This window comes from Chiloscyllium plagiosum, unplaced genomic scaffold (assembly GCF_037043375.1).
Source record: "Chiloscyllium plagiosum isolate Xiang-an unplaced genomic scaffold, Cpla_swu_hap1 HiC_scaffold_19, whole genome shotgun sequence".
Taxonomy (NCBI): Eukaryota; Metazoa; Chordata; class Chondrichthyes; order Orectolobiformes; family Hemiscylliidae; genus Chiloscyllium; species Chiloscyllium plagiosum.
In genome coordinates this window covers 419,191-436,218 of record NW_028270157.1, presented here as the reverse complement: position 1 = coordinate 436,218, position 17,028 = coordinate 419,191, and the positions used below count along the sequence as shown (strand labels likewise).

General features: G+C 42.3%; 1 protein-coding gene across 11 annotated transcripts in view; it reads left to right on the top strand.

Moving 5' to 3' along the window:
* osbpl8 (oxysterol binding protein-like 8) overlaps positions 1-16,281 on the top strand; it is a 432,009-nt gene extending 415,728 nt beyond the window's left edge. For all 11 annotated transcript variants that reach the window (XM_043708784.2, XM_087996947.1, XM_043708789.2 and 8 more), the window contains 2 exons: positions 7,262-7,370; positions 14,832-16,281. In XM_043708784.2, coding sequence (XP_043564719.1) covers positions 7,262-7,370; positions 14,832-14,967 — 245 coding nt within the window. In that variant the 3' untranslated portion in view covers positions 14,968-16,281. The remainder of the gene's footprint in view (positions 1-7,261; positions 7,371-14,831) is intronic.
* The last annotated feature ends 747 nt before the right edge of the window (positions 16,282-17,028 follow it).

Sequence of the window (17,028 nt, the reverse complement as noted above, 5' to 3'; positions counted from 1 at the left end):
CTACAAGCCTGCACTCGAAGGTTTCTTTGTTCAGCAACACTTCCCAGGACTTTACATTAACTGTATCAATCCTGCTAAGGTTTGCTTTCCCAAAATGCAGCATCTCACGTTTATCTAAATTAAACTCCATCTGCCACTTCTCAGCCAATTGACCCATCTGATAAAAATCCCGCTGTAGTCTGAGGTAGCCTTCTTCGCTGTCTACTACACCTCAAATTTTGGTGTTATCTGCAAATTTACTATCTATACCTCTTATGCTCACATCCAAATCATTTATATAAATGATGAACAGTAGTGGACTCAGCACTGATTCTTGTGGCCTCCATTGGTCACAGGCCTCCAGTGTGAAAACCAACCCTCCACCACCACTCTCTTCTCCTCCTTTTGAGCCAGTTCGGTAACCAAATGGTTAGTTCTTCGTGTATTCGATGAGATCTAACCTTGCTAACTATTTCCAAAACCTGCCTCCCAATCTCCTCCTCCGTGTCTCTCTTGCTACTCCTTGGCAAAAATATAAAATCAAACACAGGGTCTTGTGGGAGAGATGGCAGAGAGATTCAGCATGGAAGACCTTCTTCCTGTAGTGGTTTCTTTGAGCAGCAGTCTCAAGACTGATTGCTTGCTGTCAACAGTCAGATAGCTAAAGCCCAAATCAAACGAGAGGAAAGCTGAGCTGGAAGAACTGCCACTCCCCTTTCATTGTACAAGTTGTTTTTTTACAAACTTAAGAGCTTCTCCAAGTAGATATAAGAGTAATAGGATGGTTATGGTAGGGGATTTTAAATTTCCCAGACATAAACTGGGACTGCCAAAGTGTTAAGGGTTTTGGTGGAGAGGAATTTGTTAATTATTTTTTTTATTATAGTCATACAGCACGGAAACAGACCCTTTGGTCCAACCAGTCCATGCCGATCAAAATCCCAAACAAAATTAGTCAAGCCTGAGCTTGGACGATATCTCTCTAAATATTTCTTATTCATGGACTTATCTAAATGTCTTCCAAATATTGTAACTGTACCTGTACCCACCACTTCCTCTGGAAGTTAAGTGTGTACAAGAAAACTTTCTGATTTAGTATGTGGATGTACCTACTAGAGAAGCTGCAAAACCTGACCTACTCTTGGGAAATAAGGCAGGGCAGGTGACTGAGGTGTCAGTGGGGGAGCACCTTGGAGACAGCGATGATAATTCTATTAGTTTTTAAAATAGTGATGGAAAAGGATAGACTGGATCTAAAAGTTGAAGTTCTAAATTGGAGGAAGGCTAATTTTGATGGGATTAGGGAAGAACTTTCAAAAGCTTATTGAGGGCAGATGTTTGCAGGCAAAGGGACAGCTGGAAAATGGGAAGCCTTCAGAAATGAGATACCTGGAGTCCAGAGACAGTATATTCCTGTAAAGGTGAAAGGAAAAGCTGGTAGGTGTAGGGAATGCTAGATGACTAGAGAAATTGAGGTTTTGGTTAAAAAATAGAAGGAAGCATATGTCAGATATAGACAGGACAGATCAAGTGAATCTTAGGAAGAGTATAAAGGTAGTAGGAGTATACTTAGGGAAATCAGGAGGGCAAGAAGGGGACATGAGATTGTTTGGCAAATAGGGTTAAGGATAATCCAAAGGGTTTTTATAAATACATTAAGGACAAAAGAGTTACTAGGGAGAGAATTGGGGTTCTCAAAGATCAACAAGGCGGCCTTTGTGTGGAGCCACAGGAGATGGGGGAGATGCTAAATGAGTATTTTATATTAGTGTTTACTGTGCAGAAGGACATGATAGACGTGAAATATAAGGAAATAGATGGTGTCATTTTGTAAAATGTCCATATTACAGAGGAGGAGGTGCTTGATGAGTTGAAACACATAAAAGTGGATAAATACCTAGGACCTGATCTGGTGTAGCCTAAACTATGTGGGAAGCTAAGGAAGTGATTGCTGGGGCCCTTGCTGAGATATTTGTATCATTGATAGACACAGGTTGATAGAAGACTAGAGGTTGGCTAACATTGTGCCACTATTTAAGAAACGTGGTAAGGAAACTCTGGACCAGTGAGCCTGACATTGGTGGGTGGGCAAGTTGTTGTAGGGAATCCCCAGGGACTGGATTTACAGGTATTTGGAAAGGCAAGGACTAATGAGGGCTAGTCAGAATGGATTTGTGCGTGGGGTATCATGTCTCACAAACTTGATTGAGTTTTTTTGAAGAAATAACAAAGAGGATTGATGAGGGCAGAGCGGTAGATGTGATCTATATGGACTTCAGTAAGGCGTTTGACAAGGTTCTTCCTGGGAGACTGGTTAGCAAGTTAAGAACTCATGGAATACGGGGAGACCTAGCCATTTGGATACAGAACTGGCTCGAAGGTGGAAGACGGAGGATGGTGGTGGAGGATTGCTTTTCAGACTGCAGGCCTCTGACCAGTGGTGTGCCAAAAGGATCGGTGCTGGGTCCACTATTTTTTGTCATTTATATAAATGATGTGGATGTGAACATATGAGGTATAGTTAATAAGTTTGCAAATGACACCAAAATTGGAGGTGTAGTAGACAGCGAAGAAGGTTACCTCAGAATACAACAGGATCTTGATCAGATTGGCCAATGGGCTGAGGAGAGGCTGATGGAGTTTAATTCGGATAAATGCGAGGTGCTGTGTTTTGGAAAAGCAAATCTTAGCAGGACTTACACACTTTATGGTAAGGTCCTAGGGAGTGTTGCTGAACAAGCAGACCTTGGAGTGTAGGTTCATAGTTCTGTGAAATTAGATACACAGGTAGATAGGATAGTGAAGAAGGCGTTTGGTATGCTTTCCTTTATTGGTCAGAGTATTGAGTACAGGAGTTGGGAGGTCACGTTGTGGCTGTATAGGAGATTGGTTAGGTCACTTTTGGAATATCGTGTGCAATTCTGGTCTCCTTCTGGCGGAAGGATGTTGTGAAACTTAAAAGGGTTCAAAATGGATTTACAAGGATGTTGCCAGGACGACTTGAACTATAGGGAGAGGCTGAATAGGCTGGCACTGTTTTCCCTGGAGCATTGGAGGGTAAGGGGTGACCATATAGAGGTTTATAAAAATCATGAGTGGCATGGATAGGATAAATAGACAAAGTATTTTTTCCTGAGGTGGGGGAAGTTCAGAACTAGAGGCTCCAAATAAACCTGTTGGATTATAAGCTGGTGTTGTGTGAATTTTAACTTTATCTACTCCGGTCCAAAATCAGTTCCTCCAAATCATCATCAGAATATGAGTTCCCTGATTGGGGCTGTTAATCTGTTCCAATCAGGGAACCCTGGCTGATAGAGATAAACAGGAATGTCAGAGGTTATGTTCACTCTGAGACCTGGCTCTGAGGGAGCTAGATCAGTGTCAAGGACTCTCCATTTGTGTCAGGAGACTGGCTTTGAGCTGGCTGGCCACACAGCCAATGTGTACTGCTGCTGGTTTCTGTTTTTTTTGGGGGGGAAACCTGATTCCTGAATTGGCTGATCTGTACAGCCAGTTCTTTAATTGGTATTCCTTTTTTATTGAAGACTGATTTCTAAATTGGCTGACCTTCATAGTCAATGTGTTTCAAGTGTATTTCAGTTCTCATTAGGGAGCTGTTGTTTCGCTGGCTGGTTAGAGCCTGTGTGTTACTCTTTTCATTTACTTTGAGAAAAGCACTATGCTGTTTTTGTGGCAGGGCTTATTCCGTGCACGCTGGTTTTCTTTCTTTTTTGCTTGTATTTTCACTTTTTTTAGTGTTTGGACTGGGCCCCTGTGAGAAAATACACTTTTTCAGCTGGAAGGCCTGGCTCCCTTTGAGAAGACTAGGCCTCTGTAAAGACTGAACACCTGTGTGTGTGCTAGGAGGTGAGCATTTGCTGCACGTTGGAGAGGACCCTCTCTGTTGGAGTAGACTATCCCCTGTCAGTTAACTGCACCTTTTTCAATGAACTGTATTACTGCGAGTGGGTATGGTCCTCTGAGGATGGACCAGGCCTCTCTGGAGACTGAACACCTGTATGTGTGCTATTGGGTGTGCATTTTCTGCCATCAGGAATAGACTCAGTTTTCGAATGTGGACTCTGTTTCTGGCAATGGACTCTGCATTCTGAAGAGAACTGTTTATGGTAATGGATTCTGTTTGGTGGTAATTGACTCTGTCTTGTTGCTTGTTGGGATGATCACCTGCACTGTCTTATGTGTCCCTGGGTCTGGCAAGCCTTACTGTGAGCCGAAAGACTGATAGGTCCCCGAAAACTGTCACCCTGAGAGCCGGAGGCTGGATAGGCCGTCCTGTGAACCTGAAGATGGGTAGGCTGCCCCGAAGGTGAGTAGGCCGTTCTGAGTGCTATCATCCTGAGAAAGGGTAATCGGGACAGGCTGTCCTAGAGGTGGCCGGAAAGTGCGTAGGGGCAAGCCGAGATCCAGTAGGCTTGTGGGCCATTGTCCCAGAAAGGGGAACGGGCTGTCCTAGAAGTGGCCGAAATGTGTATCAGGGCAGTCCACAGGCCGGATGGCGTGTCAGGATGGGTGAGAACCTGATGGTACGTAAGGGCAGACAGAGCTGGGAGGTGGGTATGCCATCCTTGGCGCTATCACCGCAAGCAGGTACCGGGGCAGATTGTCCTTGAGGTGGCCATAAGATGCAAAAAGGCGGTTAGGGAAGCCAGAAGGTGGGTAGGCCATCCTGATCGTTGTCATCCTGGGAAGGGTGGGGGTGGGGGTTGCGGTTGGGGAAACAGAATGGGCTGTCTTAGAGGTGGCCTGAAGGTGTCAGGGCGGACCTAGAGCCAGAAGGGGCATAGGGGCGGGCTGCCTTAGAGTAGCCAAAAGGTGGGAGGGACGTGTGGCTTGCTGGGAGGAGTCTGTATTCTATGCACTGTTTCTCATTTGATTGGACTGTCTGATATGTATTTGTTATTTTTGTAATGACTGAAAATGGAATTTGAGATTTGTCTTCATTTCCCTGAAAACTGATTGAATGGTGGAGTTTGGGATCTGGCTTTGCAGCCCCTTTGCCCTGTAAATTTCTGTTCACGTTAACTGTGTCATTTGTACTGGTTAATAAAATTTAAACAAAACAGGAATGACAGATTATGTTCACTCAGAGCTGGTTCTGAGGGAGCTGGATCAGTGACACGGACTCTCCATGTGTAAGTAAAGGGGGACTTGATGGGATACCAGCCTTTGTGGAGTTATTTCAGGGACCTGATTGAGGTGTGTGACATTATGAGGGGCATGGACAGAGTGAGTATGAAGTAGCTATACCCCTTAACTGAAGGGTCAACAATGAGGGGGCACAATGTTTAGATGAAGACAGGAGGTTCAGAGGGGAATTGAGGAGAGGTGTTTTCATCCAGCGGGTGGTGGGAATCTGGAATGCATTGCCTGGGAGAACAGCTGAGGTGAGAAACTTCAACTTTTAAAAAGTACTTGGATGAGCATTTGGAATGCCATAAACAAAAACAGAAATTGCTGGTGAAACTCAGCAAGTCTGTGGAGAGAAAACAGAGTTCATGTTTCAGGTCCAGTGACCCTTTTTCAAGACTAATTGTAGCAAGGAAATTGTTGGTATGTATGCTAAAGATGGGGTGGGGGGGAGGAGTAAATGAAGATGGAGATGAAACCCAGAGAGAAAGAACAACAAAGATCATAAATTCAAAGGGTCTTTTCTGTGCTGTATAGCTCAGGTCTGGCAGCATTGACCCGAAACATTCATCCTGTTTCACCCTACACAGAAAACTACCTGAGTGTTGAGTATTACCAGCAGTTTTTGCATTTCCAGTATCTGAACTATTTTGCTTTATATTTAAGTCCTTCCTCAATGTGTTTATGTTTAACATTCCAAGTCAAGGATAGCAGCCCAACAAGAAATTAAAACCACACAACAAATGTCTTTTCTTTTTCCTCTGGTTGCATGTTGCTTGTCATTTCACCAGCTTGTAATAGTTGGTGTGAGGCAGCAATGCTTCTCCAAACGATAGAACAGCTCATGAGAGGACAATGCACTGATTACAGCAAATAGCACCTGGATTTTACTACTCCTTCCTGCAATGTGATCCAGAATTTCAGCCAGTGGCCAGAATTTGGATTGAGTTTATGGATTCAAGCAATATCTGCCCCTGACTTGATCCATTTCTGATCTTGGACAGGTGAGCTCAAAGAATCATCATAAAATCCCTACAATGAGGGAGCAGGCCATTTGGCCCATCGAGTCTACACTATCACTCTGAAGAGCATCCCACCCAGACACATCCCCCTACACTATCCCAGTAACCCTGCATTTCTCATGGCTAACTTAACAAGCCTGCTTATCCCTGGACACTACGGGTAATTTAGAATGGCCAATCGACCTAACCTGCACACCTTTGGACTGTCGGAGGAAACCAGAATACCCAGAAGAAACCCATGTAGACACGGGGAGAATGTGCAAACTCCACACAATCACCGGAGGGTGGAACCAAACCTGGGTGTTGTGAGACAGCCGTGCTAATAATTGAGCCACTATGTCGACCCACTTGCTCAATATACCATGATGCTATCCATTTTCATTTTTCAATTCTTCAGAAATTATAATCACCCTCCCTGCAGGTCTCATGATGAATCTTTAGACGTCCAATACAAGGGCTGCAATTTAAATTCCTTTCTCAAAAGATGCAATGTTTAGATTCATTCATATGCATACTGTTCTATTTGAGAGAGAATCCTAGAATAGATAGGAAATTGAAAAAGACTAATGGCACCGAGAAGATACAATGATGTCCTGAGCCAATAAAGAATCCTTTCTGGTTTGCTGAAATGTGCATGCATTGAACAACTGACTCCTTTTGTATCTATTAATGGACTTTACCATCCTTCCATGACATTGCTGCTTCCTTTCTCTGTAACCTCTTCCAGTTCCAACATCCTAAGAATTATGTCCTCTTCCTATCCTGCTTCTTGTGCTTCTTTTGCTGCCTGTTCCTCACCCCCATTGACAGTTCTGCCTTCAGCTGCCCACATCAAAGCTGTGGAAGCTCTTTAAACCTTTCCACTGTCTACTGTTCTCTCCTCCTTGAAGCTTTTGGATGTTTCTTCAAATTTTTTTTCTCTTTATTGTCAATTGTAATCTGATTACCCTTGTGCGAAACAGATGATTTACTATGTTAAAGACACTGTAAAAATAATTTATAAAGTTTAAAGATATTAAGAACTTGAAAGTTCTGAGAGAGATTGATCTGTTTTAACATCTCAGCTCTAAGGTTTGATGTGTCTGTGGTAATAGTCCCAACCTTTCTTACAGAACAAAAGACAGCGAAGCACAACACAAGGTTGAGGAAGAAGGCAAATGATCTTACTGAAATTCTGAGTGCCATAGATTCAATAAAGCATGCACAGGAGGAGATCAACAGGTATGAACTGGAAGTTAAATTTAAAGAATTCTGCATGGCATTTGTAATGCAGGTTGACTGGTTCTTGATAATTCCAAAACTGTCAGGGCAGATGATTTACCTGAAGTTGATTTGGAGATTCATATGGAGGGTTGGAGTTATAAGGAGAGGCTGGGTAGGCTGGACCTTTTCCCCTGAAGCATAGGAGCTGAGAGGTGACTCCATAGAGGTTTATAAAATCAGGAGGGGCATGGATAGGGTGAATAACAAAGGTCTTTTCTCCAGGGTTGGGAAGACCAAAACTAGACAGCAGAGGTTTAAAGTGAGAGGGGAAAGATATAAAAAAAAGATCTGAGGGTCATGTTTCCACACTAAGGGTGTTGTGTATTAGGAATGCCAGAGGAAGTGGCAGAGGCAAGTACAATTACAATGTTTTAAAAGACATTTGGATAGGTACAAGGATAGGGAGAGTTTAGGGGGATGTCGGGCAAACACAGGCAAATGGGACTAGTACAGTTTAGAAAACCTGGTCAGCATAAATGAGTAGGGCCTGTTCCATGCTGTATGGCTCTATAACTAATTGAAATTGAATAGCAATTTTGGAAAGTTTTATTAATGCTGAACAGATGGAACAATGACAGCATCTGGTGATGAAGAGAAGCATGGAGACTGAAAAGATGAGGCCTGCCTTGAGCCAGGTTTTTTTTTTAATATTGTGTTTTAATCAACCCGTTCATAGCTGTTATTACGCACCTATGGAATAGGTGAACCCGGGTCTCCTGGTCCATGGGTAGGGACATTACGACTGCACCACAAGACAGCCCCTTGAGGCAATGTACCTTTGACAATCCCCTCTGATTCAGGTGATACTAATATTGTGCATTAGGTGCAGTTAAGATATTACCTGATAATTAATTTTTAGACAGTAGCCTCAAACTTTATTCACCTCCCACAGGAGAGTATGGGAGTGAGATTTCTTAGGTTATGTAACATGCAAATTTGTGATGATTAATTCTGGTAAACAGTTTCATGGACACCAATAGGTTCTAAGGAGCTCAGCAAAGTCATGTTTATTTGAATATTTTAATATTGGAAAGAAAGAGATGCTCACTTATTTCATTGCTCACACTACAACAGAGGATAGAAGTTAGAAGCATTGATCCTGGTTGCTTCACTTTCTTCACCACAAGCCCTAAGCTATTGGCCATGTTGTAATGGTGCACTTCGATGTAGGTCATGCTCTTTCATTCAGCCTAGATACAGATTTTTCGGCTTTGGGCAGGAGATACAGAGCAGGGACATGAGGATGTCGTTACTCAATGAGTGGTAATGTCCTGCAACATAGAGGTGGTGATTCAACAGGGAATTGGGTGAACTGCAGAAAACAATGAACTTGTCAGAGTAGGAGGAGCAATCATAGGAATAGGACTGACTGGATGGCTCTGCAGGGAGCTGGCATGGACCTAATGGGCTAATTGGTCTTTCTATGCTCTGATCATTTTTTGACTAATCCCTTAAATGCATTCTAGTGCTTTCTTAAACTGACTTTATAGCCCCTCCCGTTGTGGGTGATGGATCATGAACCTTCTCATATTTACAGTTGGTAAAAAGGGATGATGTCATGGCATAGGCTATAAATCCCCATTGGATTTAGTTGGAGCAGTTATTTTGCACAAAGTGTCCCACATGCTACACCCAAGTTTTGAATTCCACCTCAGACCCCGACTCAGATTGCAATTATTCCTGTGCAGCATTGACTTTGCGCTGCCTGCAGTGGACCAGTAGGGGACAGCAGAGTGTTCCTGACCCATTCACCCCGAGCTTTGATGAGCCATTTACAATATACAATGGAAGGAATTTCCAGGTCCCTATTGATGGAGATTAACTTCTCATCTCTCTCTGTTTTCTTTTTCTCTCCTCATTCTCACGCGCTCTCTTCCCCACCACAATGTGTCTCTCCCTCTCTCCATGTCTCCTCTCTCTCTCTTCCTCCACTCCCACATTCCTCTCTCTCTCTCTCTCCTCCCACCCACCCCCCCCCATGTGTGTGTCTCTCCCTCTCTTCCTGTCTCGTCCGTCTCTCTCTCTCTCTCTCTCTGTCTCTCTCTCTCTCACTCTCACACACACACACACACTCTGTCTTTCTTTTTCTCCTTCTGTCTCTCTCACTATCATACCCTCTTCATTTCTTCTCTCTCATCTCTGTTTTTCTCCATCTTCTCTCGCATGCTCGCTCACTCTCTCTCTTTCCCCCGCGCAGGTTCAGGTGGCAGTTAGGAAAAGAAATGCGATGTTAGCATTCATTTCAAGAGGTTTAAAATGCAAAGGAAGATATGTGCTGCTGAGGCTGTACAAGGCTTTGGTCAGACTGCATTTGGAATATTGTGAGCAGTTTTTGGCCTCATATTTAAGGAGGGATGTGTTGGTGTTGGAGGGGGTCCAGAAGAGGTTTGCAAGAATGATCCCAGGGGATGAAGTGCTTGTCATATGAGGCGTGGTTGAGGACTCTGGGTCTGTACTTGGAGTTTGAAAGATTGAGGAGGGAATCTGATTGAAATTTAGGGAATTCTGAGGGGCATTTATAGAGTAGACATAGAGAAGATGTTTCCAGAGTAGGAGAGGCTAAAACCCAAAGGCACTACCTCAGAGTGAAGGGATGACTCTTTAGAACTGAGATGAGGAGGAATTTCTTCAGCCAAAGAGTAGTTAGTCTGTGGAACTCATTGCCCCAGAGGGCTATGGAGGCCAAGCATTCAATTTATTCAAGACAGAGATAGGCTATTGATTGGTAAGGAGATGATGGGTTAGAGGGAGAAGGCAGCAGAATGGGATTGAGAAACATATTAGCCATGATCGAATGATGGAGCAGATTTGATGGGCCGAATGGCCTAAATTCTTCCTATATCTTATGGTCTCTGTCTCCCTCCTAACCCCTCCTCCATCCTATTCCTCTACCCCCATCTCTCTCTGCCTGTCCCATTCCCACTCTTTCTTTGCCTCTCCTCATCTCAACCTCTCCTTTTGTCCACTCCCTCCCTGTCACTCCCTGCCCATTGTCTCTATCTTCCTCTACCCCTCTCCTCCTCTTTCTCTCTTTCTCCCTTTTCCTTCTCTCCCTCTCCTGTCCTCCTCTCTCTCTCACTATCATGTTTCTGTTCTTAAACACTCACTCTGGGAGCTTAATTTCTTGTTTTGTGGCTGTTATAAATAAACATTTTTCATCTTCCTTTTTTGAGGCTTTGTCAGACTTTCACAGCTGCTGTAACTCTACTTTAATGCCTGTCGTTTTGTTTGACTATTTTGAAATTAGCTTTGCTTGAGATGAACCTTTAACCTTTCTGCTGCTTTGTGTCTCTTTGTACTTCTAAGTTATTTGGGATGACAGGTTTCTTTTTAAAAGTATTCGTTCATGGAATGTGGGTATCGCTGGCTAGACCATCGTTCATTGCCTGTACTAGCTCTGAAAGCTAGTACTTGCAAATAAATCTGTTGGACTATATCTGGTGTTGTGTGATTTTTAACTTTGTACTTGAGAAGGTCTTCGTGAGCCATTGCAGTCCATGTGCTGTAGTTTGACCCACAATGTCCTTAGGGAGGGAATTCCACGATTTTGACCCAGTGACAGTGAAGGAGCAGTTATATACTTCCAAGTCAGGATAGTGAGTGACTTGGAGGGGAGCTTGCAGGGGGTGGTGTGCCCATGTCCTTCTAGATGGAAGCTGTTCTGAGGTTTCAGCTCATGTTATCTTGGACATGGTTTAAGTAATGTTCAAGCTATAACAGGGCCATTGTTAGCAATTTCCCCATGGTAGACTACTGCAAAAAATACGGAGGTATGGAATTGAGGGTGAGTTGGAGGTTTGGATTAGGAGTTGGCTGGCTGGAAGAAGACAGAGGGTAGTAGTTGATGGCAAAGGTTCATCTTGGAGTGCCGTCACTAGCGGTGTTCCGCAAGGATCTGTTTTGGGACCATTGCTGTTTGTCATTTTTATAAATGACCTGGAGGAGGGGTTAGAAAGTTGGGTGAGCAAGTTTGCGGATGATACGAAAGTCGGAGGAGTTGTAGACAGTGAGGAAGGATGTGGCAGGTTACAGCGGGATATAGATAAGCTGCAGAACTGGGCAGAAAGGTGGCAAATGGAGTTCAATGTAGCTAAGTGTGAGGTGATTCACTTTGGTAAGAGTAATAAAAAGATGGGGTACTGGGCTAACGGTCGGATACTTGGTAGTGTGGATGAGCAGAGGGATCTTGGTGTCCATGTACACAAATCTTTGAAAGTTGCCACCCAGGTAAATAGTGCGGTGAAGAAGGCATATGGCGTACTGGCTTTTATTGGTAGAGGAATTGAGTTCCGGAGTACTGAGGTCATGTTGCAGTTGTATAAGACTCTGGTGTGGCCACATCTGGAGTATTGTGTGCAGTTTAGGTCGCCATACTATAGGAAGGATGTGGAGGCTCTGGAACGGGTGCAGAGGCGGTTTACCAGGATGTTGCCTGGTATGGTAGAAAGATCGTATGAGGAAAGGCTGAGGCACTTGGGGTTGTTTTCATTGGAGAAAAGAAGGTTTAGGGGTGACTTGATAGAGGTGTATAAGATGATTAGGGGTTTAGATAGGGTCGACAGTGAGAATCTTTTTCCTCGTATGGAGACAGCTATTACAAGGGGGCATAGCTTTAAATTAAGGGGGGGTAGGTATAGGACAGATGTTAGGGGTAGGTTCTTTACTCAGCGAGTCGTGAGTTCATGGAATGCCCTGCCAGTAGCAGTGGTGGACTCTCCCTCATTATGGGCATTTAAGCGGGCATTGGATAGGCATATGGAGGATAGTGGGCTAGTGTAGGTTAGGTGGGCTTGGATCGGCGCAACATCGAGGGCCGAAGGGCCTGTACTGCGCTGTATTCTTCTATGTTCTATGTTCTAATTAAAGATGTGCTTTCAAATTTCTGATTTCTAAGTGAAATCACATTAATTGATTAATTCATTTGTGGTCAGGACCATTGTCAACTAGGATGTTGCCTGGTATGGAGGAAAGGTCTGATGAGGAAAGGCTGAGGGACTTGAGGCTGTTTTTGTTAGAGAGAAGAAGGTTGAGAGGTGACTTAATTGAGACTTATAAGATAATCCGAGAGGTAGATAGGTTGGACAGTGAAAGCTTTTTTCTTCAGATGATGATGCCTAGCACGAGGGGACATAGCTTTAAATTAATAGATGTAGGACAGATGTCAGAGGTAATTTCTTTACTCAGAGAGTAGTAAGGGTATGGAATATACTGCCAGCAACAGTAATAGACTCGCCAACTTTAAGGGCATTTAAATGATCATTGGATAGTCATATGGACAAGAACGGAATAGTGTAGGTTAGATGGGCTTCAAATTAGTTTCACAGGTCGGCACAACATCGAGGGCCAAAGGACCTGTACTGCACTGTAATGTTCTATGTTATAAATGGATATTGAAAATTTTGAACAAAATCTAAATTATAGATTGCAGTGCCAATGTTGGATGACCAGTTACTCCGAACATCCCTATCACCATTTGATTCCTAATTCCCATTTACAAACAAACAAAAGGACAAGAATAGGCCACTTGGTAAGATGATGGCTCATCTGATTTTAACCTCAGCTCTACATTCCTGCATATTCCTCAATAATATTTCATCCCCTTGGATGAAATATCTCCCTCTGCCTTCAAAATATTTAAAGATTCTGCATCCACTGCATTTTGAGGATGGGAATTCCAAAGACTCATAACCCTGCAAGAAATGAATGGTTTCCTGATCTTTATCTCTACAACTATCTGACTCTTAGTTGTAGATCCTCCCACGAGAAAGCATCCTTCCCACCTGGTCCAGAGCCCTTGAGATAGTCTGTGTTTCAATTAAATCACCTCTGACTCTCTTAAACTTCAGCCTACCCTGTCTATCATTTCCACATAAGACAATCTACCCATTTCAGGGATTAGTTTAGTAAACCTTCTCTGAACTGCTTCCAATACATAACATTCTTTCGCAAGTACGCTGACCAGTACTGTACACAGTACATTTTTCTTTAACTGGTTTTGGAAATCGGGGAAAAACTCCTGCTGTAGTCAAACTAAGTACAGAGGAAGAACTAGGTAATGACTATGTCCAAAAGAAGAGAATTGACCTATCATTACTTGACATTCAATGCTGAATCCCTCGTATGAGATACCTGGTAGTTTTCAGAAATTGAATGGACTAGCCATATAAATACTATGGCTAGAAGGGCAAGTCAGAGGCTGGGAATTCTGCAGAAAGTAACCCACTTCCTGACTTCCAAAGCCTGTCCGTCATCTACAAGGCATGAGTCAGGGATCAGGTTGTAAATTTGCTGGCTGAACTTGTTCTCGGACGTTTCATCACTATACTAGGTAACATCATTAATGTGCCTCCGGTGAAGCGTTGGTGTTCTGTCCTGCTAGCTATTTATCTGTTCTGGTCGGTGATATCACTTCCGGTTCTTTTTCTGAGATGTTGCTTATGTACATGAGTACCAACTAGCCACCAAAAGACATGACCAACTATCACTGGTATCCATAGACACAGATGAGGAGGGACACCAGTTCGACTGGGACAATACATCCATCCTGGGACAGGCTAAACAAAGACCCACACGGGAATTACTGGAGTCCTGGCATTCAAACCAGAACTCCATTCACAAACGTATCGATTTGTACCCCATTTACTAACCTCTCAGAAAAAGAACTGGAAGTGATAACACCCACCACATCAAACCAAGACACAAAAATAGCAAGTGAGACAGAACACCAGCTCACTGATGATGTTACCTAGCATGGTGACAAAATCTCTAGAACAAATCTACCAGCTCAATGAGCAAACTTACAATCTGATCCATAACCTGAGTTACAAATCTTCTCCAAAATGGTAAACAAGTCAGGGATGTGATGGAAACGCTCTCAATTTGCCTGGGTGAGTGCAGCTCCAACAACACTCAAGAAGGTCAATAACATCCAGGACAAAGCAGTCAACTTGATCGGTTTCCCTTCCCCCGATGCACTGTGGGAGCAGCGTGTTACATCTCTAAGGTGCACTGCAGTAATTCATCAAGGTGCCCATATTCCATGACAAATAAAAAGGTATGTTTTCTGCAATAATGGTGCTATCAAAATAAAAACATTTTTTCATTCTTATCATTATCATCTGCATTGTTCCCCTCCCCTAATCCTCCTCCATGCTCCCTAATTGAAAAGTATGAAAGTGTTCAGGGCTCCCCAATTGCAGGAGTATGTCTATGTGAAATGTCTAAAATGAAAGAATTGCAAAGGTAGTAACTGCTAGGTTAATATTGCTCAGGGTATTGTGGATGAGTGAGACTATAGGTGCATGATCAAAATATAAGTTGATTTTTTCCCTTAAAAGAAGTGCTAGGCTAGAAATGTGAAATACTTATGAATTGCAGTGTGTTTTGCCTTTGAGCTAAAAATTGCACTCTTTATTTTAGAAGTTTGACAGCTCTGAGGACTCGAACAGTGGCAAGCCAGTCTAATGCAAATCACCCCCTCTTGCAGCACAGAGACTATGTGGTTATTATCTTCCTTATCCTGCTTCAAATTATTATTAACTCTATATTCAATTAACCATGACCAGAATCAAACACAGCCATATATCAGAGCAATCTGGATCGGTTATTTTAAGGTTTGTTCTTCATTATATGTGGATCACTAACTATAAGGGTGCCAGGCATTATGTTGGACTAAATGTGCTTCTAATTTGATGACAAAATTCTTCAAAACATTTTCATTGCGTGTATGATATTATGTATATTTAATTATCTTGCAGTCAAATGCAATGCTTTAAAACAAATTCTCCATGCTCGTTGATGCTCCATATATAACTGGCTAGATACAAGGATCAATTTTTACAACTGTAGTTAAGCCAGTTTTAGCAGAAGCCATAAACTAAATAATGTGCAAATGTTAGAATACCACTAACGGCAAAAATACTCGTCCAATATACAGAAGTGCTTTTTGAATAATTTCTGAATGCTGTTTTGAGAATTCCCTGTTAACTAGTGCTTAGTTTATGAGTGTTACAGTCCCTTAAAAGAGACAAGTGAGCTTAGCATAAATGTTTAGTTTGGAGTGTAAAATACTTTTTAGCAGGGTCCAAAGTAAACTTGTATTTAAAAGGTCAAAATGTATTCTTTTGTGACAGGATGTTGAAGAATGTAAAGCAGTGCCTTCTTGATGATTTCACACTGGGGTGTGTTCAGTATATACTAATAACAAACATGATGGGGCTGTGCCATAGGGGAAAATGCCTTATAACATTCCAAATGTGGAGTTTTGTCTTTAAGTTTATTTTGATGTCTCAAGTTGTCATGACCAAACACTGCCATTAATACCTGTATGGTAGCTTGTAAAGATAGATTTTATTCTGGTCATTTACAGTAAAATTAATCTGAACATATCGTTAACAAGTTGAGTTTAATCCTGACTTTGCATCAATTATTCCTGTTTTGTGCATGTTTGGTTATGTGTAACTTTTTTTGTCTGTCCCAACCTGTAGAAATAACAGGATTGCATTGTAATTGCTATTCTTGGTGTATTATACTAAGGTTATTTCTGTAAAACTAGAAAGTGTTTAAACCAGCATCTTTCGAAATGTTATTGTTGCATCAACCTATGGTGACTGTTTAAAACAAAAACTGATTATGCTTTAAAGGACCAGTGTTGTACTTTTTATGTACTAAAAGAAGTTGAACATGTGTGATTGGAGAAAACCATTGGTGGGATCATGTGAATGTTTTATCAATTATACCTATGTATTTATTCATAAAACAATCTTTTGTTAACTAAGATTTATCAAAATTCTTTGTTTCCATAAATTCCGTATTTTCACAAGGTTCACTTAACCAATAAAATATCTACACAAATAAAGCAGCAAAGATATTTTCATTTATTGTCTTTGTGAGATTTACTTTTGGTTAAGTGTGGGTTGTCAATGTAATACACACTGGTAGACAAGCAGTGAGATCTGCATCAGGCACTTAGCATTTCACTCCTTTAATAACCATTTGCAAGACAATATGTATGGTCACTAACGTAAAAAAAAAATTATGATCAGCTGATGTATGAGATGCATTGGCAGAAAGACCTTGGAATCTGGCATTTTGCCTGAATCAAACTGAAATGTCACACCATTCATCCTCTTGCTGTTATATTGGAACTTGAGTTAAAGGTTTAGCATAGCCTTGGGAGTGTGGAATCATCATGATTTCTTTGATGTTGAACGAACAAGAAAAGGAACGAGGAAGTGAGTGAGCCGAGCCAGGTGATGCATTATTTAGTAAAACAATGGCAAGTTAGCATTTTTAGTTAATGACATAACACTAAAAATAGTCAGTAAAGACTGGCCTCACTGTCAAGCTGCCCCAGTCTGACACGGAATCTTGACACAGTGTCAACCCATCTCAGCACGTTCCATATGGGAAAAGGAGTAGATGATTCAGCCTATCAACCTTGCTCCACCATTCAAGTTGATCGTGTCTGATTACCCACTTCAAGTTTTTTTCTTTCAATATCCAGAAAGCAGCGAGGAAGAAAATAGCAATCAGGGTAAAACGTGCCTGGATCAGCACGTCCAGTCAGTCACGCTCTCTGATTAAGAGTTGGCCCTTCCACATCCCTTGTAAGAGT